At 34.9% G+C, this 18,596-nt stretch overlaps 1 protein-coding gene across 1 annotated transcript in view; it reads right to left on the reverse strand.

The window, feature by feature from the left end:
• LOC125678983 (uncharacterized) overlaps positions 1–18,305 on the reverse strand; it is a 54,944-nt gene extending 36,639 nt beyond the window's left edge. The window contains exons 1-13 of the mRNA XM_056156654.1: positions 18,067–18,305; positions 15,470–15,687; positions 12,469–12,543; positions 10,625–10,760; positions 8,931–9,051; positions 8,693–8,786; positions 6,033–6,116; positions 5,791–5,942; positions 5,286–5,429; positions 3,623–3,781; positions 3,368–3,512; positions 3,127–3,243; positions 2,946–2,997 (exon numbers count right to left, since the gene is read on the reverse strand). Of these exons, the coding sequence (XP_056012629.1) occupies positions 2,946–2,997; positions 3,127–3,243; positions 3,368–3,512; positions 3,623–3,781; positions 5,286–5,429; positions 5,791–5,942; positions 6,033–6,116; positions 8,693–8,786; positions 8,931–9,051; positions 10,625–10,760; positions 12,469–12,543; positions 15,470–15,687; positions 18,067–18,166 (1,597 nt within the window). The 5' untranslated portion in view covers positions 18,167–18,305. The remainder of the gene's footprint in view (positions 1–2,945; positions 2,998–3,126; positions 3,244–3,367; positions 3,513–3,622; positions 3,782–5,285; positions 5,430–5,790; positions 5,943–6,032; positions 6,117–8,692; positions 8,787–8,930; positions 9,052–10,624; positions 10,761–12,468; positions 12,544–15,469; positions 15,688–18,066) is intronic.
• Positions 18,306–18,596: the final 291 nt, after the last annotated feature.

An 18,596-nucleotide genomic window follows, 5' to 3' on the forward strand; every position in this document is an offset into this window, starting at 1 on the left:
CAGCATTCGACTTGATGAAAGGTTGTATTTGCAATGTAAAACTTATACCATTACGGTACCAATTTTGATGCTCCAGATCTGCATTTCGACAAATAATGTCTCTTCAGTGATGCTCAAGCCGAAATATTGGACATCCGAAATAATAAACTTGTCAGAACTACAAATAACAGAGCGCCAAAGACTGGAGTCAAATTCGTCTAAGGATCAGAGCAATGCATGAGGGAGATATAAGATCATTATAATGACCCTAGAATTTGGGAAATACTTACTTTAAAGAGGCTTTCGAAACCATGAAACAACATTTTTGTCAGTAGCCTGCCTCGGTTTAAGAAATAATCATACATAGAACATCGAATCAGTTGAAAGCCAAAAGCACCATATGCATGCGATAATGAGATGTTGCTACCAAAGAAAGGAATAAGAATCGAATTCGAAGGCGATGAAGGAATAGCTAATTATGCCTAATTAGGGTACAGAAAAGGGAAGGTAATAAAAGATACAGAATGTGTGCCCATAGAAATTCCAACAAATCCACTGTTGGAAGATATGATTTTCAAAACTACACAGATATTGTTAATGAAGAACGGCAGCATATTTTAATATCAACTTCAGAATAGCTGTGCGTAGAATCAGCTTTGTGTTTAATAATAACTGATCACAAGATACGAATATATATGAGTTTCATTGTTATTGGTCCCGTGGGGATCCGGGTTAGAATAGATCCTCGGTATCCCTTGCTTGTCGTAAGAGGCGACTAAATGGGGAGGTCCTTCGGATAAGACCACAAAAACCGAGGTCCCGTGTCACAGCAGGTGTGGCACGATAAAGATATCTCCCTGTTCAAAGACCTAAGCACCGAGCACATGCCTAAATTTACAGCCCTTCACTGGCAATGTGATGTTTTCATATGAGTAAAATATATTTGAGAGGTACGTTAAACAATATGCAATCAATCAATCATTGTTATTGAAGCAGCAACTGTCCTTGATGTCAAAATCCTAGTCTTTCATAGATCGTGATAATGGAATATTGTTACATACCGGGGTAAATATGGGAAGTTGACGACGTAGAAGCTGAAGTCATACCGTTTATCATAAAGATGAGTTGTCAGTTTGCCGTTAAACGTATGTTCAATAAAATATCCACATTTCAACTAGATATGGAAGATGTGGTGTCTTTTATTTTGATTTCACTAGGATATATCGAATCAACATATAAATGAAAATGGACAATGGTAACAGATAATATATAAATAATGAGTTGAAGGCCACATCAAGAGATATTTTCTTCTAATGTGGGAACTCTAATAAATTATGTCTCATTGGAATATAAAAACAGGTCGGCTAATAAAGAAGAGTAATCCGTGCCCATGAGACCGGAATTTCAACATACTGTTGAAAGACTTGATCACCAAAGACCACGAAGATACTGTCAATGGAGAAATCCAGCATCTTTTTAATATCAACTTCAGAGTACTTGTGCGTAGAGTCAGAGTGATTTTTAAGCAATTGTTTGAATGACTGATCACTAGATATCAATATTTTTGTGTTCCATCTTTATTGAAAAAGCCTACTCTTTAATTTTTTTTGCGTGAGTAATGGCCGTGTACAGTGTTGAAAATTCATACGATTTGATTCTGTGGATTTCGGGGAAAGTCTTGTGAGTTCAAATTTACTAAAAGAATACACATTTGATTTACACTACTTACCGCATGTGTTGTGATAATTACGTCTGAGGTTATATACACTTGATTTACACTACTTATCGCGTGTTGTGGTAATTACGTCTGAGGTTATATACACTTGATTTACACTACTTATCGCGTGTGTTGTGGTATTACGTCTGAGGTTATATACACTTGATTTACACTACTTATCGCGTGTGTTGTGGTACAGTACGTCTGAGGTTATATACACTTGATTTACACTACTTATCGCGTGTGTTGTGGTACAGTACGTCTGAGGTTATATACACTTGATTTACACTACTTATCGCATGTATTGTGGTACAATACGTCTGAGGTTTCTCCTTCACAGCAGTTAGTATTTCTGTGAGGGCTCAGTAGAACATTTATTTAAAAACAAAATACTGGATCCAGCAGCAATGTACTTCGTCTTCAAGTTTTTTGTTGTTGAAGTTTTGGAATCCAGTATAGGTGCGGTATTATACTTATATTTATTCGTCCCATTGACTGGTATATCAAAATGTGTTTAAACCTGAAGCGTCATCTGTGACCATTTTGAGATTACAGAAAATCGGAGAAGGAGAGAGAGAACGAGAAGAAACACATATAGCTTATGTGAGCATTAAATGATCATGGACAAATAATCAATGGCCATTTTAAAGTTCCAAGCTGTAACCCTTTAATACTAATGAAATCAATGAAGAATTTGTTTTCATCACTTTGTGCGAATTCAACAATGCATATATATATATATATATATATATATATATATATATATATATATATCAAACGCATGATATTCTACTCTAATGTGTACATTTTAATAAATGGATGGATGGATGGATGGATATATGTAGAGATAAGATTTAAAGTTAGAAATTCATTTCAAAATTAAGGATTATCTCCCTCGTGCATAACTCTTATCCTTAGTTGAATTTGACTCCACTTTTTGGCACTCTGTTTTTCTCTATGATAGCTCTTACAAGTTTATTGTTATTTCGGATTTCAAACATTTCGGTTGAGCATCACTGAAGAGTCATTATTTGTCGAAATGCGCATCTGGTGCATCGAAATTGGTACCGTATAAGTTTTAGATAGATAGATAGATAGATAGATCATCTTCGCAAGCCAAAAGTTTTCGGTCCACTCTGGTCCCCATAAACCGAAAACCCTTGGCAAACGAAGATGTAAATAAATAAAGTGTTGTATTACATTGTACATGTATTATGAAGTAATTAAGATTATCTACCAAATCACTGACCATTTCCTGGTGGCGCCGACTCCGAGGAGGTACACACGCCCGATATACACCACTGTAATCAATATAGAATGTTCAGTTTAAGACATGGCAGGGATCATAAAAGATGTAACACATTCAAAGATGAAAAACATCGGAGAGAGATATTAGGATGGAATTTCAGTAACGTCCTAAAATGATTTACCTTTTTATCACCACATGAGAGACCATCGCCACCCAAGTATGCATTGCAACTTGTTTCGTTAATCACGTGACAGTACAATATAGTGCAGATGTCCGAATATTCGTTATTGTATGGATACTTAGAAAATAAAATAAGTATAGTTTAAATACAATGAGAACGGGTTTAAACACGTTAGAAGATTCAGTTTGTATCTCTTTTTTTCAATTTGGCATCAGAAACATACTAATTTAAAATATATTACTCTACAAAAATAGGACCCCTCTCCAACAATATGGCGGCAATGTTCGTCTGCATCGTACAAAGTACCAGGCAGAGTACTGATTTCTGGGACTAAGGCGGTGGGATCATAACCACTTCGTAAGGTCCGTAGACAGTTATTGCCCTCCCTGAAACGAAACATGTCTTATGTGCTACACTGCGCACTCATATATATATATATATATATATATATATATATATATATCTCAGTGTTTGTGTCACAGAGTCATGTACTTACTGGTTTAGATTCGTTATAAAGTCTGTAAAATATTGAATGGAACATGTTGAAAAATTCCACGAGTTGAGCAGTCCTCTCTGCACGTCAACAAAAGGGGCCATTACGTACATCTCTGTACTGTTACACGTGTTGTCCGTACCGTCATGGGAAGCGTTTAGACTAAAACAGAGCATGACTGTCAAACAGATTAAACCAAAGATCTGACTAAAATATTCATAATAAATCAAGAATCTTTCCGTCATGTGTTCAGACAACAGGACACAAAGTTAGAGGGACAGTTAAGCAATTAAAGAATTGGGAAGTCAAAACTTTGAATTCAAAATGTCTCATCATGTTTAGATGAGGTACACTAAAACGAAATAAAACAACAACAAAAAACAATAAAGCAGACATTAAGATAAACCACGGCATTCCAAATACAACAAATGACAGTTAAACATCTAGATAAACCAAGACATTTATACTAAACAAATGACAGTTAAACATCTAGATAAACCAAGACATGTATACTAAACAAATGACAGTTAAACATCTAGATAAACCAAGACATTTATACTAAACAAATGACAGACATCTAGATAAACCAAGACATTGATACTAAACAAATGACAGTTAAACATCTAGATAAATCAAGACATTTATACTAAACAAATATCTTATAGAGGAAGATAATGTTTTCTCACAATATCACCAGTGTGAGATCGACTTTACCCATGTGAGACAGCCATGTGAGATTTTTCTGTCTCACATTATCACCAGAGTGAGATCGATTTTACCCATGTGATATTTTTCTGTCTCACAGAATGCTGCGACGTCATTTGATTATGACGTCATATATTTTCTATGATTTACGCTACACGGTGAAGTAAAATATTTTGCATTGTTTTCTTTGAATATTGATGATATAGCTTTCTGGTGGACAACCTTGGGTATTTTAATTTACACAAAGTGTAAACCATTTTCGGATTATTGCTCTTTCTGTCTGTCTAATTAGTTTTTACACTGAAGTTCAAATGGGGATTTTGATATTTTAGAACTTTCTCAAAGCTCCTAAATTCATGCACTAAACTGTACGCAAAATATAAGAAAAATAATTCTTCATTATTTACTCGTATGGGATAGGAAACTTCCACCTCTGGAACAAGATTCGTTGTCTATAATACTCGGCAAAGTCTCTTCCTAGACTGTGAACCTTGTCCCCTCGGTGGAATTTCCCTATCCCAAACTCGTACTAATGAAGGATTTTATTAGCCTCATACAGCACACATGACGTTCAAATATTTGTTAGTAAACTACAACGGTCAAGTAGTTGGGCAAACACGAACCCCTGGAAACACCAGGGGTGGGGTCAGGTGTCTAGGAGGAATAAGCATCCCCTGTCGACCGGTCACACCCGTCTTGAGCCCTTTATCTTGATCAGGTAAATGGAGTACTCCGTAGTCAATATCAATGTGCCAAGAATGGTTTAATAATCGGTATGAAACATTGAAGACTACATTTGACCAAATCAAAGGTTGTACTGGCAAACTATATCATTATAACGTGTTCTACAGCAGCTTATTACAAATATCTTCAAGTTATATTTATTTGATGTTAATTCTTTATTTCATTCTAGATTGGTTTAAGTTCTCAGTGTTTGCCTCTTTGTCTGTTAAGTAGATACCTGTGTCCTAGTTCATGAGCAGCCACGGTGAGAACGATGAAATTAAAATGATCCTCCACTATTGAGACGCTGTTCTGTGTGCACATAGCCCCGGACCAAGCCATCCCCACGACGGAGGAGGAGTCATTATGGGTGAAATCATATCTGTAAAATTTGCCTTCAGTTATTTCTAGATATAACAGACATACTGACGTACATTTGTCTTTTGGATTTTTCCCATTCCGAAGTGTTAAAAGACTGCATGAAGAAATGTAACAAAATCGGAAATATTCATTACCTATTATCAACTAAAATACTTTCCCTTTCCGCAAATTGTGTGTCAAATCATGAAATAATATATATGTATTGATCAACAAATAAACAAAACAAAAAAAACGAAATAAAACTACTAGGGAAAAAAAACAATCTTAATGTCATTTAATAGTGAACTATTTCAATCTGAAATATCTTAAAGGAATTTAACTAATATGTGTATGAAAATGTGAGTATGTAAAAGTGATTTTACCGAGAAAACATCATCACATGGTCGAATTCTGGGATTCCTGCCGCTTGTTGTATCCAGAGTGTCGTGTGATTGAGAACGGAGTAAGCGTCTGCTTGAATAGGTGACGTAGACGATATCTTCTGGTCCTCGGTAAAAGAGGACTTTGACGCCGTCTTTAATTAAAGAGTGAAGAAAACTTAAAATACTCATGTAGATGTACAGAAAACTATTGGAACTGTTTTTAAATGAAGGTTTACACTTACATCAGCGATATAAATGCCAGCGAATACAACTGAAAGGGTGAAACTAGACGATGTCGAATGAATATTTTTGTATCGAACATCCATCTGCAATATAAAAAGGTAGGAATTCATATATAAACTCAAAAGCAAGGAAACACAAAGAAAAGGAACAACAGCACTAAGATACGCGAGACTGCATTAGATATTTTGGCGTGAGTTTTCAACTTGTAATGCAAAATCAAATCATTCACATCACGACACAACAAAAATACGCAACAGCAGCAAGTAAGTTAATATATAAGGGAAACGTGCGCTGCTATGCAGTATTGGAGTTTAAGATATGCGTTATACTGGAAAGTATACGTCACTAGCCCCCCCCCCCCCCCCCCCCCCGAATGTTCAGTCACAGCTACACGATAAGTGGACTCAAATACAGAAAAAGAGCCTTTGAGAACGGACTGCCTTGCAGCAAAGACTAGCATTAGACTGGGTTCTTTTGCTGAAAAAGTTTAATCCAAATATATATTTTTGATCAATGAAAACGTTAAGATAACAATGATCAATCTCACAACTCCCTTTTAAGAATAAACAATTGAGGGTAGGGCAAATGGACAAAAGAGCAGTATAAAAAACGGACGAACAATTGGTATGAAACATGAATAACAGTGATCATTCTCATTAATCCCATAAAGAATACAAAATTAAGAGTAGGACAAAAAGGAGCCTTGGACACACCAGAGGTGGGATCATTAACCAGTCAAACCTGCCGCGGGTTCTCCTTATTCAGGTAAACAGAGTAATCCGTAGTCAAAATCATTATGTAAACAAAGGTCTAACAATTTGTTTAAATCACCTCGAACAGCATTTGACCTAATGGCAGGTTGTATTTGCAAAAGGATCATTATCACGACCATAGAATTTATGAAATGCTGACTTTAAACGAGACAGTTGAAACCTTTTATCATCAACTTATTTGTGAGAACCTTGCCTCGTTTTGTAAATTGATCATATGCAGAACAAGCTCTCGTGTATCGAATCAGTTAAGAGAAGTAAATACTATATGCATGTGATTATGTAATGTTGCTACATAAATATGGGAAGTTGACGATGGAGAAGCTGAAGTCATCCTGTTTGTCATAAAGCTGAGTTGTCAGTTTGTTCATTAAGATATCCAAATATGAAGATATGGATGACTCCGTGGTGTCTTTTATTTCGAGTTCCCTGGGATATATAGAACCAACATATGAATGAAAATGAACATTGCTAATAGATGAAACGTCTAAAGAAGATTCGAATAAATTTTGCCTCATAAATAAAAGATCGGCTAATAAATAAGCCGTGCCCATGGGAATTTAGACAAAGTGTTGAAAGACTTAATCACCAAAGACCAAATAGATATTGTCAATGAGGAACCCACGCATCTTTTTAATAAAAGGTGAAGATAACGAACAGTGATCAATCTCATAACTTCTATAAGCAATACAAAATAGAGAGCTGGGCAAACACGGACTTCTGGATATACTAGAGGTGGGATCAGGTGCCTAGGAGGAGTAAGCATTCCCTGTCGACTTTAGAGTACTTGTGTGTAGAATCAGAGTGGTGTTTAACAAAGTAATCGTGTATTGTAAATTCATGATTCGTTGTAAAAATATTGCAAAAATACATCTGTTAATGACACTGGAATGAGGTAGTTTACGATTGGTCATGAATCGCTTTACAATATCATGACGTCACATTGCTTGTTCTAAATTTATTGAGTTTGGAATTACGACTAAAATCAGATATGTAGGTCCTTGGGTCACAACGCTCATCTGAGTCAACCTGGTTCTGTTGTGCTTCAGAAGATTTTTTTCACCCTTTTTATTTCCAGATTTTTAAAAAGATTGTTTACCCTCTTTATTCCCAGAAGATTTTCAAAGACTTTTTTAATCCAATGAATATTGAATCTCTTTTACCTAGGATGCTTTTTGCCAAGTTTGGTTGATATTGACTCAGTGGTTCTGGAGAAGAAGCAAAAATGTGTAAAGTTTAGAGACGTATAGAGGAACAGAAACATGCTGAATAACCGGTTATCATAAACGCGAACTTGAGTTAATGAATAATCACGACCTTGCTGTTCACGAGAAAAAGATTTTTAAAGTTGTTCCCTATATATTCTAAACCTTTGCTTCCCTATTTTGGCCCCATCTTAGAAATCATTTGATCTGATAAAGGTCCTATTGCTCTTCATCAGAAGATTTTAAAAGATTTTTTCCTATATATCCCCATTTAAAACATTAATCCCCTATTGGGGCCACACCCAGACCATGGGGGCTATGGCTTGAGCAACTTTGAATCTACACTCCTTCATGAAGCTTTCACATACGTTTTGTCTATTCTGGTTTTGTAGTTCTTGAGCAGAAATTTTTTAAAACATGCCACCATATTTTCTCTATTTCTTCATTACAACCCCCCCCCTAAAAAAAAAAAGAGCGTGGGCTTTCCTTCGAACAAAATTCAATTCCCTCAATCGAAGGATGTTTGTGGGGAAATTTAATTCAAAATGACCCAGTTGTTCTGAAGAAGAAAAATCTACGGAGAGACAGACGGACAAAATGTGAAAAGCATAAATTGATCAAAATAAGCTTCATTTCTTAAATATCTAAAACTGAAATATTTCATTGCAATAGATTGCAGTTTACCCCATTGATAACAAAAGCGTAGAACTGTCTGATGGCACTCTTGGCTGCTTGGGATCTCTCTGCTTCGTCGTCAACGGTAACTTTTGACAACCAACTACAAAAAGTCAATTTCAAACATTCAAGAAAGCCACTTCACAAAATAAACTTAATGTCGATTAAATATAATTCATACAATTATAAAAATTAATTCCACTTTACTTGGGAGGGGGGGGGGGGGGTACACATGGTGTTTACTTACTAGCTATATATAGAGTAGTCTATGATGAAAAGAGTTTCAACTTTCAGGTCCTGAATATTTCGTTTGAATCTTAAGTCGTGTTTCCTAGAAAGCGGTTTCGTATAGTCAAAGTGATCGTCTCCTGTCAAAAGAAAAAGGATTGGGTTAAATGAAAAGGATGGTGTTACTGATACCTAGTATAGCACCCCACATAGCGACAATGAGACTTCAAGGTTACAACAAACTTAAACATTGTAATATTCAGTAAAAAAGATTTAAGATTACGTCTTTATGAAAAACATGTTGATATGTATAGAAGATACAAGTAGACTCTAGTAAACTTTTAACCAAAGTCGGATGTCTTGCTTCGAAATACAATGAGAACGTTTGTCTGTATGCGTGACAAATGGGGGTTCTATATATTCTGAATCTTAAAAACTTTCAAAACATGAGAAGATTATGCGACTTTCAAGTGGCCTGACTTGGTAAGGGATGCATATCACGTGTACAGAAAAGTATTGTCAACTGAAGAAAGAAGACATAATCTTATACTCTATGTACGAGATATCGAGTTGCGTGTCCAATATGATTTACCAGTCATGCGTACGATATGGTTTTTAAAATTGCATTAACTGAAAAGGATTAGGCCATCACATTGATACTTATTGGCACATTTTATTTTCGCAGTGAATCTTCATGTAACCATTATAATTATATAGCTATAAATAAAACCAGTAGGTTATAAACGTTTGATGACTGTGAATGTGTTATACCTGTATGTAGAACACAATGTTTATAGCGCGTTCTATTCTCGAGTTATGTCTTACGTTGCGAAACGCCTCACCAGTTTAAATGCTAATTACGGATGCAGTGTAATTACTTTATAAACAATTCAATGCGGAATCTTGCTGGTGTAATTCGGTGTTGGTAATGATGTTGGTTGGGGTTCTCATTACGATACACCTGGCATCGTGTTAAAATGTCAGACGGTAATGTCTACTGAATCATTATGTAAACCCAACCCCAACCCCTTTTTTTTAAAATTATCATCAACTTATATGTATGGTTGTATACAATACATGACCACATTACACATTATTTAAATATTAATAAATGTACCTATATGTATCATGTAGGTATCCACATCCAATTTCTCATCAATTCACTACTACATGTATACACTACTGTGGTGTTAGTGAAGTTATTGCCTCAATTTAGTTTTCCTTTATCCATATGTGATGTTTCATCTAAATATAACTTCATATAATTTGAGTGAATAAATGAATTGAATTGCAATCACAGTCTGTGTTGCGTTCCATCATCGACCTTTTCTTGTAGCAGCGTGACTTCGTATTCACATATACATAGAGATCAAACTTTTTAAAAAATAAAACGCCATACTTTTCATCCATCGCCGAACTTGCATGCAAAACACTACGCTTTATGGGAAATTGTGTGCAGTTTAATCGGCTCAGAATGCGATTATCCTGGTCAGTGTCATGTGTAAACTTTATACATTCCTGATATCATTAGTCTATACATAAGGAATTACTTTTCTCCGATCCGACGTAGAAACGGATTAGTTTTACTTGTTTAATAAAATTGAGTTCTCCTGTTTTTATCTTATCCCAAAAAGATATCCATAAGTGGATAAATCTGTGGAATGATTGAAATGGTACTATTCTTTTCTAAACACAAGGGCATGCGCAGTGTACCTGTGACGTCAGAGAACTGGAGTCCGGAGAGATTCACTTTCCACACCCTAAAGGTGGAATTTATCGAAGTGTCGGTGCAGTACCTCTGTGTAGGCTCTAAGAAAAACTCCTCCTCGTCCACATAAAAACTGCCAAACTGAAAAATCATTTTCATTCAAACTAAGTCCTATATGTAGTTTTAGTCAGATATACGAATTCTCAAAATGTATATTGAACATGAGATGGGAAATCCGTCAAATTATAGAATAAAATTAAAGTCACGTTATAAGTTCACCTGAATTCTCATTCTGCATGCTAGTGTACCACTTCTCTTTCACTTTTAGAAATATCCCTTTCACTTTGAGAGATATCTCTTTCATTTCGAGAGATATATCTTACACTTTGAGAGATATCTCTTTCAATTAGAGACATATCTCTTTCACTTTGAGAGATATCTATTTCACTTAAAGATATATCTCTTTCACTTAGAGATATACATATACGGATGTATATTTAATTGCTGGGATAAAATTTAGAAATTCATTTCAAAATTAAGGATTATCTCCCTCATGCATAGCTCTTATCCTTGGACGAATTTGGCTCCAGTTTTTGGCACTCTAGTTTTTCTTTTAGCTAGACTGACAAGTTTATTATTATTTCGAATTTCCTAAATTTCGGCATGAGCATCACTGAAGAGACATTATTTGTCGAAATACACATCTGGTGCATCAAAATTGGTACCGTATAAGTTTTACATGTATCTCTTTTACTCTGAGAGATATCTCTTTTACTTTGAGAGATATCTCCTTCACTTAAAGATATATCTCTCTCAGAATTCCTAGAGAGATATTTCTCAAAGTATAAGAGATATCTCTGTAATCGTTGAAAAAGAGATATCTCTCAAAGAGAAAGAGATACCCGGTATCTCTTTCCAATATTTTTATTAGTTTGAATATTTAAGGAATCCTCCTTACACTGGAAGCCCGCCAAAGCAAATATCACCATGATGGCTGCAATCCCGGGCGAAGATTTTGCGTTTACCACATGTGAAGTGTATACATAGAGGTAACACAAAACAAATACAATACATGTAAAATTGTAAATTGATAAAATATGTGAGCTAGACTGGATTTAGCCTCTCGGCAACTTGATAATGTTACCCCAACCACCTCTTTAACCTTCTCCGCCATTTTTACACTAGAAGTATTTTGATTGGTTAAAAAATTGGGTTGAATCATACCAATGGCGATGCAAGAGGGAGAAGTCATTATGATCAGCGGGGGGGGGGGGGGGGGGGGGGGGGGGTTAAAGGGATATCTCTTTTTGAAAATTTAAAGATATATCTCTCTAACTTAAAGATATATCTTTTTTACATTGATAGAGAGACATCCCTTTATGCTAGAGGGATATCTCTTTCTCTTTGAGAGATATCTCTCTAACTTTAAGAGATATTGCTCTAAGAGAAAGAGATATACCTCCTAGCGATAGCGATATCTCTCTAGTGTAAAGAGATATCCCTCTTATATAATTATGTTTAAAGAGATCTTATTTTACGAATAAATAGTAAAAGGGCTTGCCATACACCCGTGTTATTAGAATTATATGAAAGGTGAAGATAACGAAAACTGTCTATAAGTAGAACACGTGATACATGTAGTTTGTCGCAGGAAAATCTGCAACATCACTGTTATCACGTGATAATACCATGAAATTCCATGTAGGTACGTGTGATGTCTGGCAAATTTTCAAATGACATATCAGCTAATCGGAAAGAGTCACGTGTAAAATTTCTCATCACCTGCAACTCTTATTTGGTGTTCATTGACTATGCGAAGCTGAAAAGGTGCGATAATCTGAAATCTTACCAAACAGTATGAGGTCTCTGTAGTTTGAACGAGAACGCCTGCTCCGTTAGAAATGTCTTGGTACAGAAATGTGTTCTACAATAAAACAACATTGAGTTACCGCGAAATCAATTCACGGGTACAGCAGTCTGTAACAGTATCTAGAAGAACATGGTCATCGTTTTGAAAATCCCGATGTAATGGGCTGTTAGTGGCTTGATTTTAAAACCTGGAAAACTCTCATTAACTATGTCTATTTCAAACTGAACTGAATTGTAATATTTTCAATATTAGCAGTCTATCTGGATTACCAAAAAAAATTATCAAGGGGGGGGGGGGAGAGAAATATGGATGTGTATCGAGTTTTAAATCTAACGACCTTTTTATTTACATATAAACAATTACTGACATTTTGAGGTCAATACGATGTCTTAGCTTCCCGAGAAGTACAATATTCAACGAACTTGGAAGACTGGGTTATTTTAAATATATTTAGAGTTATTGGCCGAGAAAATGTTAACAATTATTTTTTGGTATGTTCAAACATCGAAACTGGCAACTAGAGCCTCCGAAACGATACCTGGTCTGCCAGTCGGCCATCTTTGTATACAAACAGAGTGCAAGACCTAGTTGAAAGTGCTAAGAGACGCGAGGTTTTGTTTATTATATGAATGGATATTTTAAAACATCGAAACCGACTATTAGAGTGTATGTACAGCTCACCAAACAAAACCTGATCGGTTATCTTTAGATCGGGTTCAATGTTACTATAGTAGTAAAAAATGAGTAAAGAAGTAAGTAAAAAAATCCAATCCTGTGATACGTATTTTCAGCCTTTCCTATACATTATCCTATCATCATGAATATGTAAGCAATAGAAGCATTCTCCTCTAACATATTGATGGATTGTGTGTTACATGAATACCATTAAAAGCACACAGTTCTTCCCGATCTCTCTTTTCAAATCAAATCAATATCAAGTTGGAAATTCACAGTTTATCTTTGGTCCGATATTGCAAAATCCAAATGCAGTAAAATGTGCTTGTAGCGAAAGTAATTCATCATATGTTTTCAAACTACAAGGAATGAAAATCACTTCGCAGTAAGCGTGAATTCATTACAAACATGTTCGCTAAAACCGAGTTTTACTGTATCATATTCACCTTGAAGGCACGTGCAGGTGAACAATATACAATCATTGACTAGTGTGCTTCGAGGGTGTCTAAGTATTGTTTGTTTGGTTTTTGTTGTTGTTTTGTTGTTTGCTTGTGTGTTGTTGTTGTTTTTTGTCTGTTTGTTTTGGGTTTTTTAATGGGTTTTTTTGTTTGGTTTTTTTTTTGGGGGGGGGGGGGGTTGGTATTATAATTACAAAGGAATCGAGCACAAGTCCTAAAAACTTAAGGCCTCCCTATATATATGGTAATAGCATAAATACAAAATCTTTCATGTGAGTATACTTGGAGATACATGTATTCAGTATTAGACATGGCATCTAACAATATTCTAGATATGTATGATAGATCAATGCACATTACTAGATTATTGATTAAATCAATTACTTTGTTTGATAATAATGATATAAATAAATAAATGTATAAAAGCATCAATTCCTAATGTTTTGATCAGCACCCACTCTTCCATGAAGTATAAACATATTATAATATTTTCATAAGTCCAGTAAATGGCGATCATATGTATTGATTCAACCATCACGTGATATATTATGTCTGGGAATCCCCAAGTCTTCTACTAAATATATATCATTTTAAAATATACCTTCATTTTCAAAATTGCCATTTTCAGATATATCAATAAAATCGTTTAAGTTAGCAGATCTATTATTGAAATCACCAATAATGTAGTTGTTATTCAAAGATATTACATCGTTTTCATTTTGTGTGAATACATCCGGTGAAGAGTATCTGGAGTTTTCTGGTGGTTTAATAATCAATCATATAAACTGAAATTTACCAATCTCTAATTTTAGTTTGATATTGGGGAAGTCAAATATTATATTTTTCTCCAAAGCACGTGCAGGTAAACCTAACATTCTATTTTTTCTAGTTTGTAGGATCTCGACCAATCAGAAGATCACAGTATTATTTCATTATACAACAAGACATTCTATAAAAATTCTCAACTTTATAGGATCTTATCGAATCGTAAAGCTCGGAATTATTCAATGATATAATAAAAGCACTTAAAATTCATGTATTGTTTATCTCTTACACTACATAACAATTATTCACTGAAACGCTTGTAACGTCACAACACATGATATTGCTCCTAGTGTTTCCATCTAAATAAAGTACTGTGCGTGGTTCTATTAATCAATTAACATCTTAATTAGGGGAATCAAATAATGAGAAGAAATACTTTTACATATATATTGTTTTGGATGACTTACGCATGAACGCGCTATGCACATTGATCCCTTTTTGTGTTCAGTTTCCGTTAATACCTCGATCATCCGGAATAAAATATTAGAGACATCAAACACGATATTGATTGAGGTAAATATGATATTGACCAAGGTGAAGTCGAGGTCAATATTTTTCTTGTATCATAAATCCCCGTATAATAGAGATTCGTGAAGCAAACTTTTCTGGATAAATGAAGTGTTGGGGGCCAATGAACCATATCTATATTAAAGAGAGAATTCATGTGATAAAGCTTTAACTTCAAGAAATATTGTCCTGAAACCGTAATATCGGTACTGTTCGTGTGCATATATCGATAACTGAAGAACAACTGCAATAATCAAAACAAAAGTCGGTATTTGAACTTGTTTTTATGAAACTGAAGTATTAGAAGGCGTAAACTGCTCCACGATCCGTTTTATAGGTATAAATGGATGATTGGCTTACATACGTCATTCTATTTCCCTACTTTACTGGAGACTGCCATACCCTTAATTCTGACAACAAAATCCAACTTCATTGTTTTAAGAATTTCTCATTAAAAAAAAGTGAGGTAATGAAATATTTTGTATTTTTGTAAATCATGAATGAAAGACACCTACCTGATCATCCTCGATAGATTCGCTGGTGATAAAACCATTATCATTCATTGTGTACAATGGGACATTTGTGGAGATTTCGTCGTTTCGAACTAGATGCAATGTCACGTGATTTCTTCTCAATGGAAATGATATTTCCAAACTTTTGGAGGGAATGGACGCCCCTTCCAATGACCTGAGGAGTTTATCCCCGCCATCCCGTACAACAATACTCACTTCTCCTGCAATTCCACAGAAGAAAATGTGTTTATTGTAATTACATTATTCTCTTAGTTTTAATTAAAACCTAAGTATGCTTGAAAACTACTCACCGTCGTCCATCACCTGACTGTTGAATACAGGTAAAATTCCCTTGAAGGTACTTATTATCAAAACCAGTCAGTACAAAATTGCACCAATCAAGATAAATTCTGATGATCTTGATTAAAGTACGAAAAATACTGAAGGGTTATAATAAATTAAACAGAAACTACAAAAAGTTTAATCATATACTAAGTATAGTGTTAAATTTTCCTTTTGTCATCGATTTGGTCCCCGATCGCTACGCTCGGTCACTAAATCTCTTGGTACTCGAGAAAATTTTACTAACAAATTCTTGCTACTTGTATTGTGTTTTGTTTTGTGGAACAGAAACTTGCAATACACACTATTTCATTCTGTTAATCATTGTGTAATTGACGAGTGCTACATGTATATTGTTATTTTAACAGTTTATTGTTTACTGCTCACCCTTTAGATATTACAAATTATTGAATTCTTACTTACCCGTTAGAAACAAATATGTATGAGAGAGAGAGAGAGAGAGAGAGAGAGAGAGAGATGGGGTCAGCCTACTATCAAATGCTACTGTCTACGTTTTATGATTTGTTCGACGCTTGTGCAAATATGTATTCAATAATGAACAACATAAATAAATATTCTCAGAAAGAATATACTGTTGGAGATCACGGCATCTTTACTATAGAAAAGTTAGCTATTATTTGTTTCTAACGAGTAAATGAAAATTCAACAACCAATTCATTTTGATACCAATTCTTATGTTATAGTTATGAACAAGCAATATTGGACAACTGATTACTGTTGTATATGGAATTCCATAGGAAAACGACTACAAAGCACGTGTCAGTTATAACAATTATAACAAGATATTAATTTTCATATTTCCTCGAACACTGTGTGTTTCTGGGGGGGGGGGATAGTTTTCTGGCATTATTATTTTTTTCTTTCTTGAACTTAATTTTTGTTGTTGTTGATTGGTGTGGGGTTTTTTTTTTGGGGGGGGGGGGTCACAAGTATATAACTTTTAGGTGTTTTAGTACTGATACGAAGTGTTGGTTGTATAGTCCTACAGTACAGTAGTTCACAAACGTAAGGAATCAAATGACAGGGCGTTGATGACTTATAATCTCTACACGCTCTTATCATGTCATCACGTTTTGTTTCCCCATTCCTTTGTTTTCGCTGTTTACACCAGTAATTAACAAATGAAATGTAAATAGCCTTAGAATTTTATCTGCAACTGGGTGGATAAATCTTACACGGGTGGTTGATCGAATACATTTCCTATTATCTGCGAAGTTACTGATACATAAAGGAAGATTACCTGTACCATCAACAAACCATCTCAGATACTCCAAAAATTGATGGGAGAATCACCGAAATATCTCAGTTTCCGGAGCCCCGTTAAATGATATTCTATTAAAGGACCTACAATGTGCAAGAAGCACACCGAATCTTTGTCACATAGGATCACATAACATATTTCATGTTAGCGAACGGCTGCGAGCAAACATTTTCCTTGTCATGTGCCGTATCTTTAACGTTTTTCAATGGGCTCGATTTTTTTTTCACGGTGATATGACCCAGTTTAGAACAGTGAAGTTTATAAATACAATTGAAATTCAGTGATCTGGACGAAATACTTGATATAAAGCTTGGTAGGTCGTTATTTCTAGTTTAATACTTCAGAAGGGTGACACAGGGCCCCTGTAACTAACTTGATTATTCGTCTCAGTAACAGCGTGGTGTCATTTCAACTTATTGCTGATGTCGGATTTAAATATCTTGCACTTAAAAACATTTGCATCGTTTTAAATCAAATCTACATTTTCCTGTCATTAAACGGCAAGCGATTCCCCCTGCTGGCAATAGATTTTTGTCAGGTTGTGGAGGTGTTTAAAAAAACCCAGGGAGCGGGAGAGTAATTTGAATAAATTCTGTATTTTTATACTTTGAATTGAACTTGTGTTTTTTTAATGAGTGTACGTCATTATCGAAAAACAAAATTAATGGTATAAAACAGTATATATCTATTATTGACAAGTGAAAACATTGGTTAAGTTAATTGTAAAATTAGAAGTAAAATTCTAAATTACTGAGTGTTCCTGGCTGATTTTTTTTCTGCCTGTACACTCCACTACCTTCAAACAATTTCGTCTTATGATCCGTTTTATTTTGGACAATCTTTAACCATAATTATAAATATATCTTCCGTCCCTCCCGCTTTACATTTATAATCATATCACGAATATTTAGCTCGCAACTACAGTAAGACCGGTGTCATCTACGTCAAGGATATTTCAATTTCAGAAATCACTAACCTTGAGGATCTCCATCGATATCAGCTGGCAGGGGGATACGTAATCCATGGCCACTATAACACAGAAAATTCAAAAGAAGGAGCAGGGAATCCACACCCATGCCCAATCCCCGGATTAATCCGCAAAACTCTACCTTATGTCACGGAAGTTGTCTCATTTAAAATCACTGGATTTACATTTAAATAGGTCCAGTTCACTTGAAAGCGTTCTGGTCCAAGAATTTAGTTGCCTTTCAACAGCTTCAAACGATACGTTCTGGGTGGAGTAAACAGATTTACACAATGATAGCAAACAAAAAGCGAGCAGGTCTGCAGTCTGTTTAATATGAAAAGGTTTAATTCAAATAAGTTTGCATATGGATATCTGTGCTAAATTGTAATATATTCATTGTGAATTTGTTAAAATATGTCTAAAATGACTGAAATACACTGCATTAAATGTTTCTGCAAAATGCGTTTTTGAATGTCGCTTTGATTTCTACACTAATAAATAGATAGGACATACTTTAAATGACATACGGCATGTGTAGG

Source organism: Ostrea edulis, chromosome 2 (genome assembly GCF_947568905.1).
Source record: "Ostrea edulis chromosome 2, xbOstEdul1.1, whole genome shotgun sequence".
Classification (NCBI taxonomy): Eukaryota; Metazoa; Mollusca; class Bivalvia; order Ostreida; family Ostreidae; genus Ostrea; species Ostrea edulis.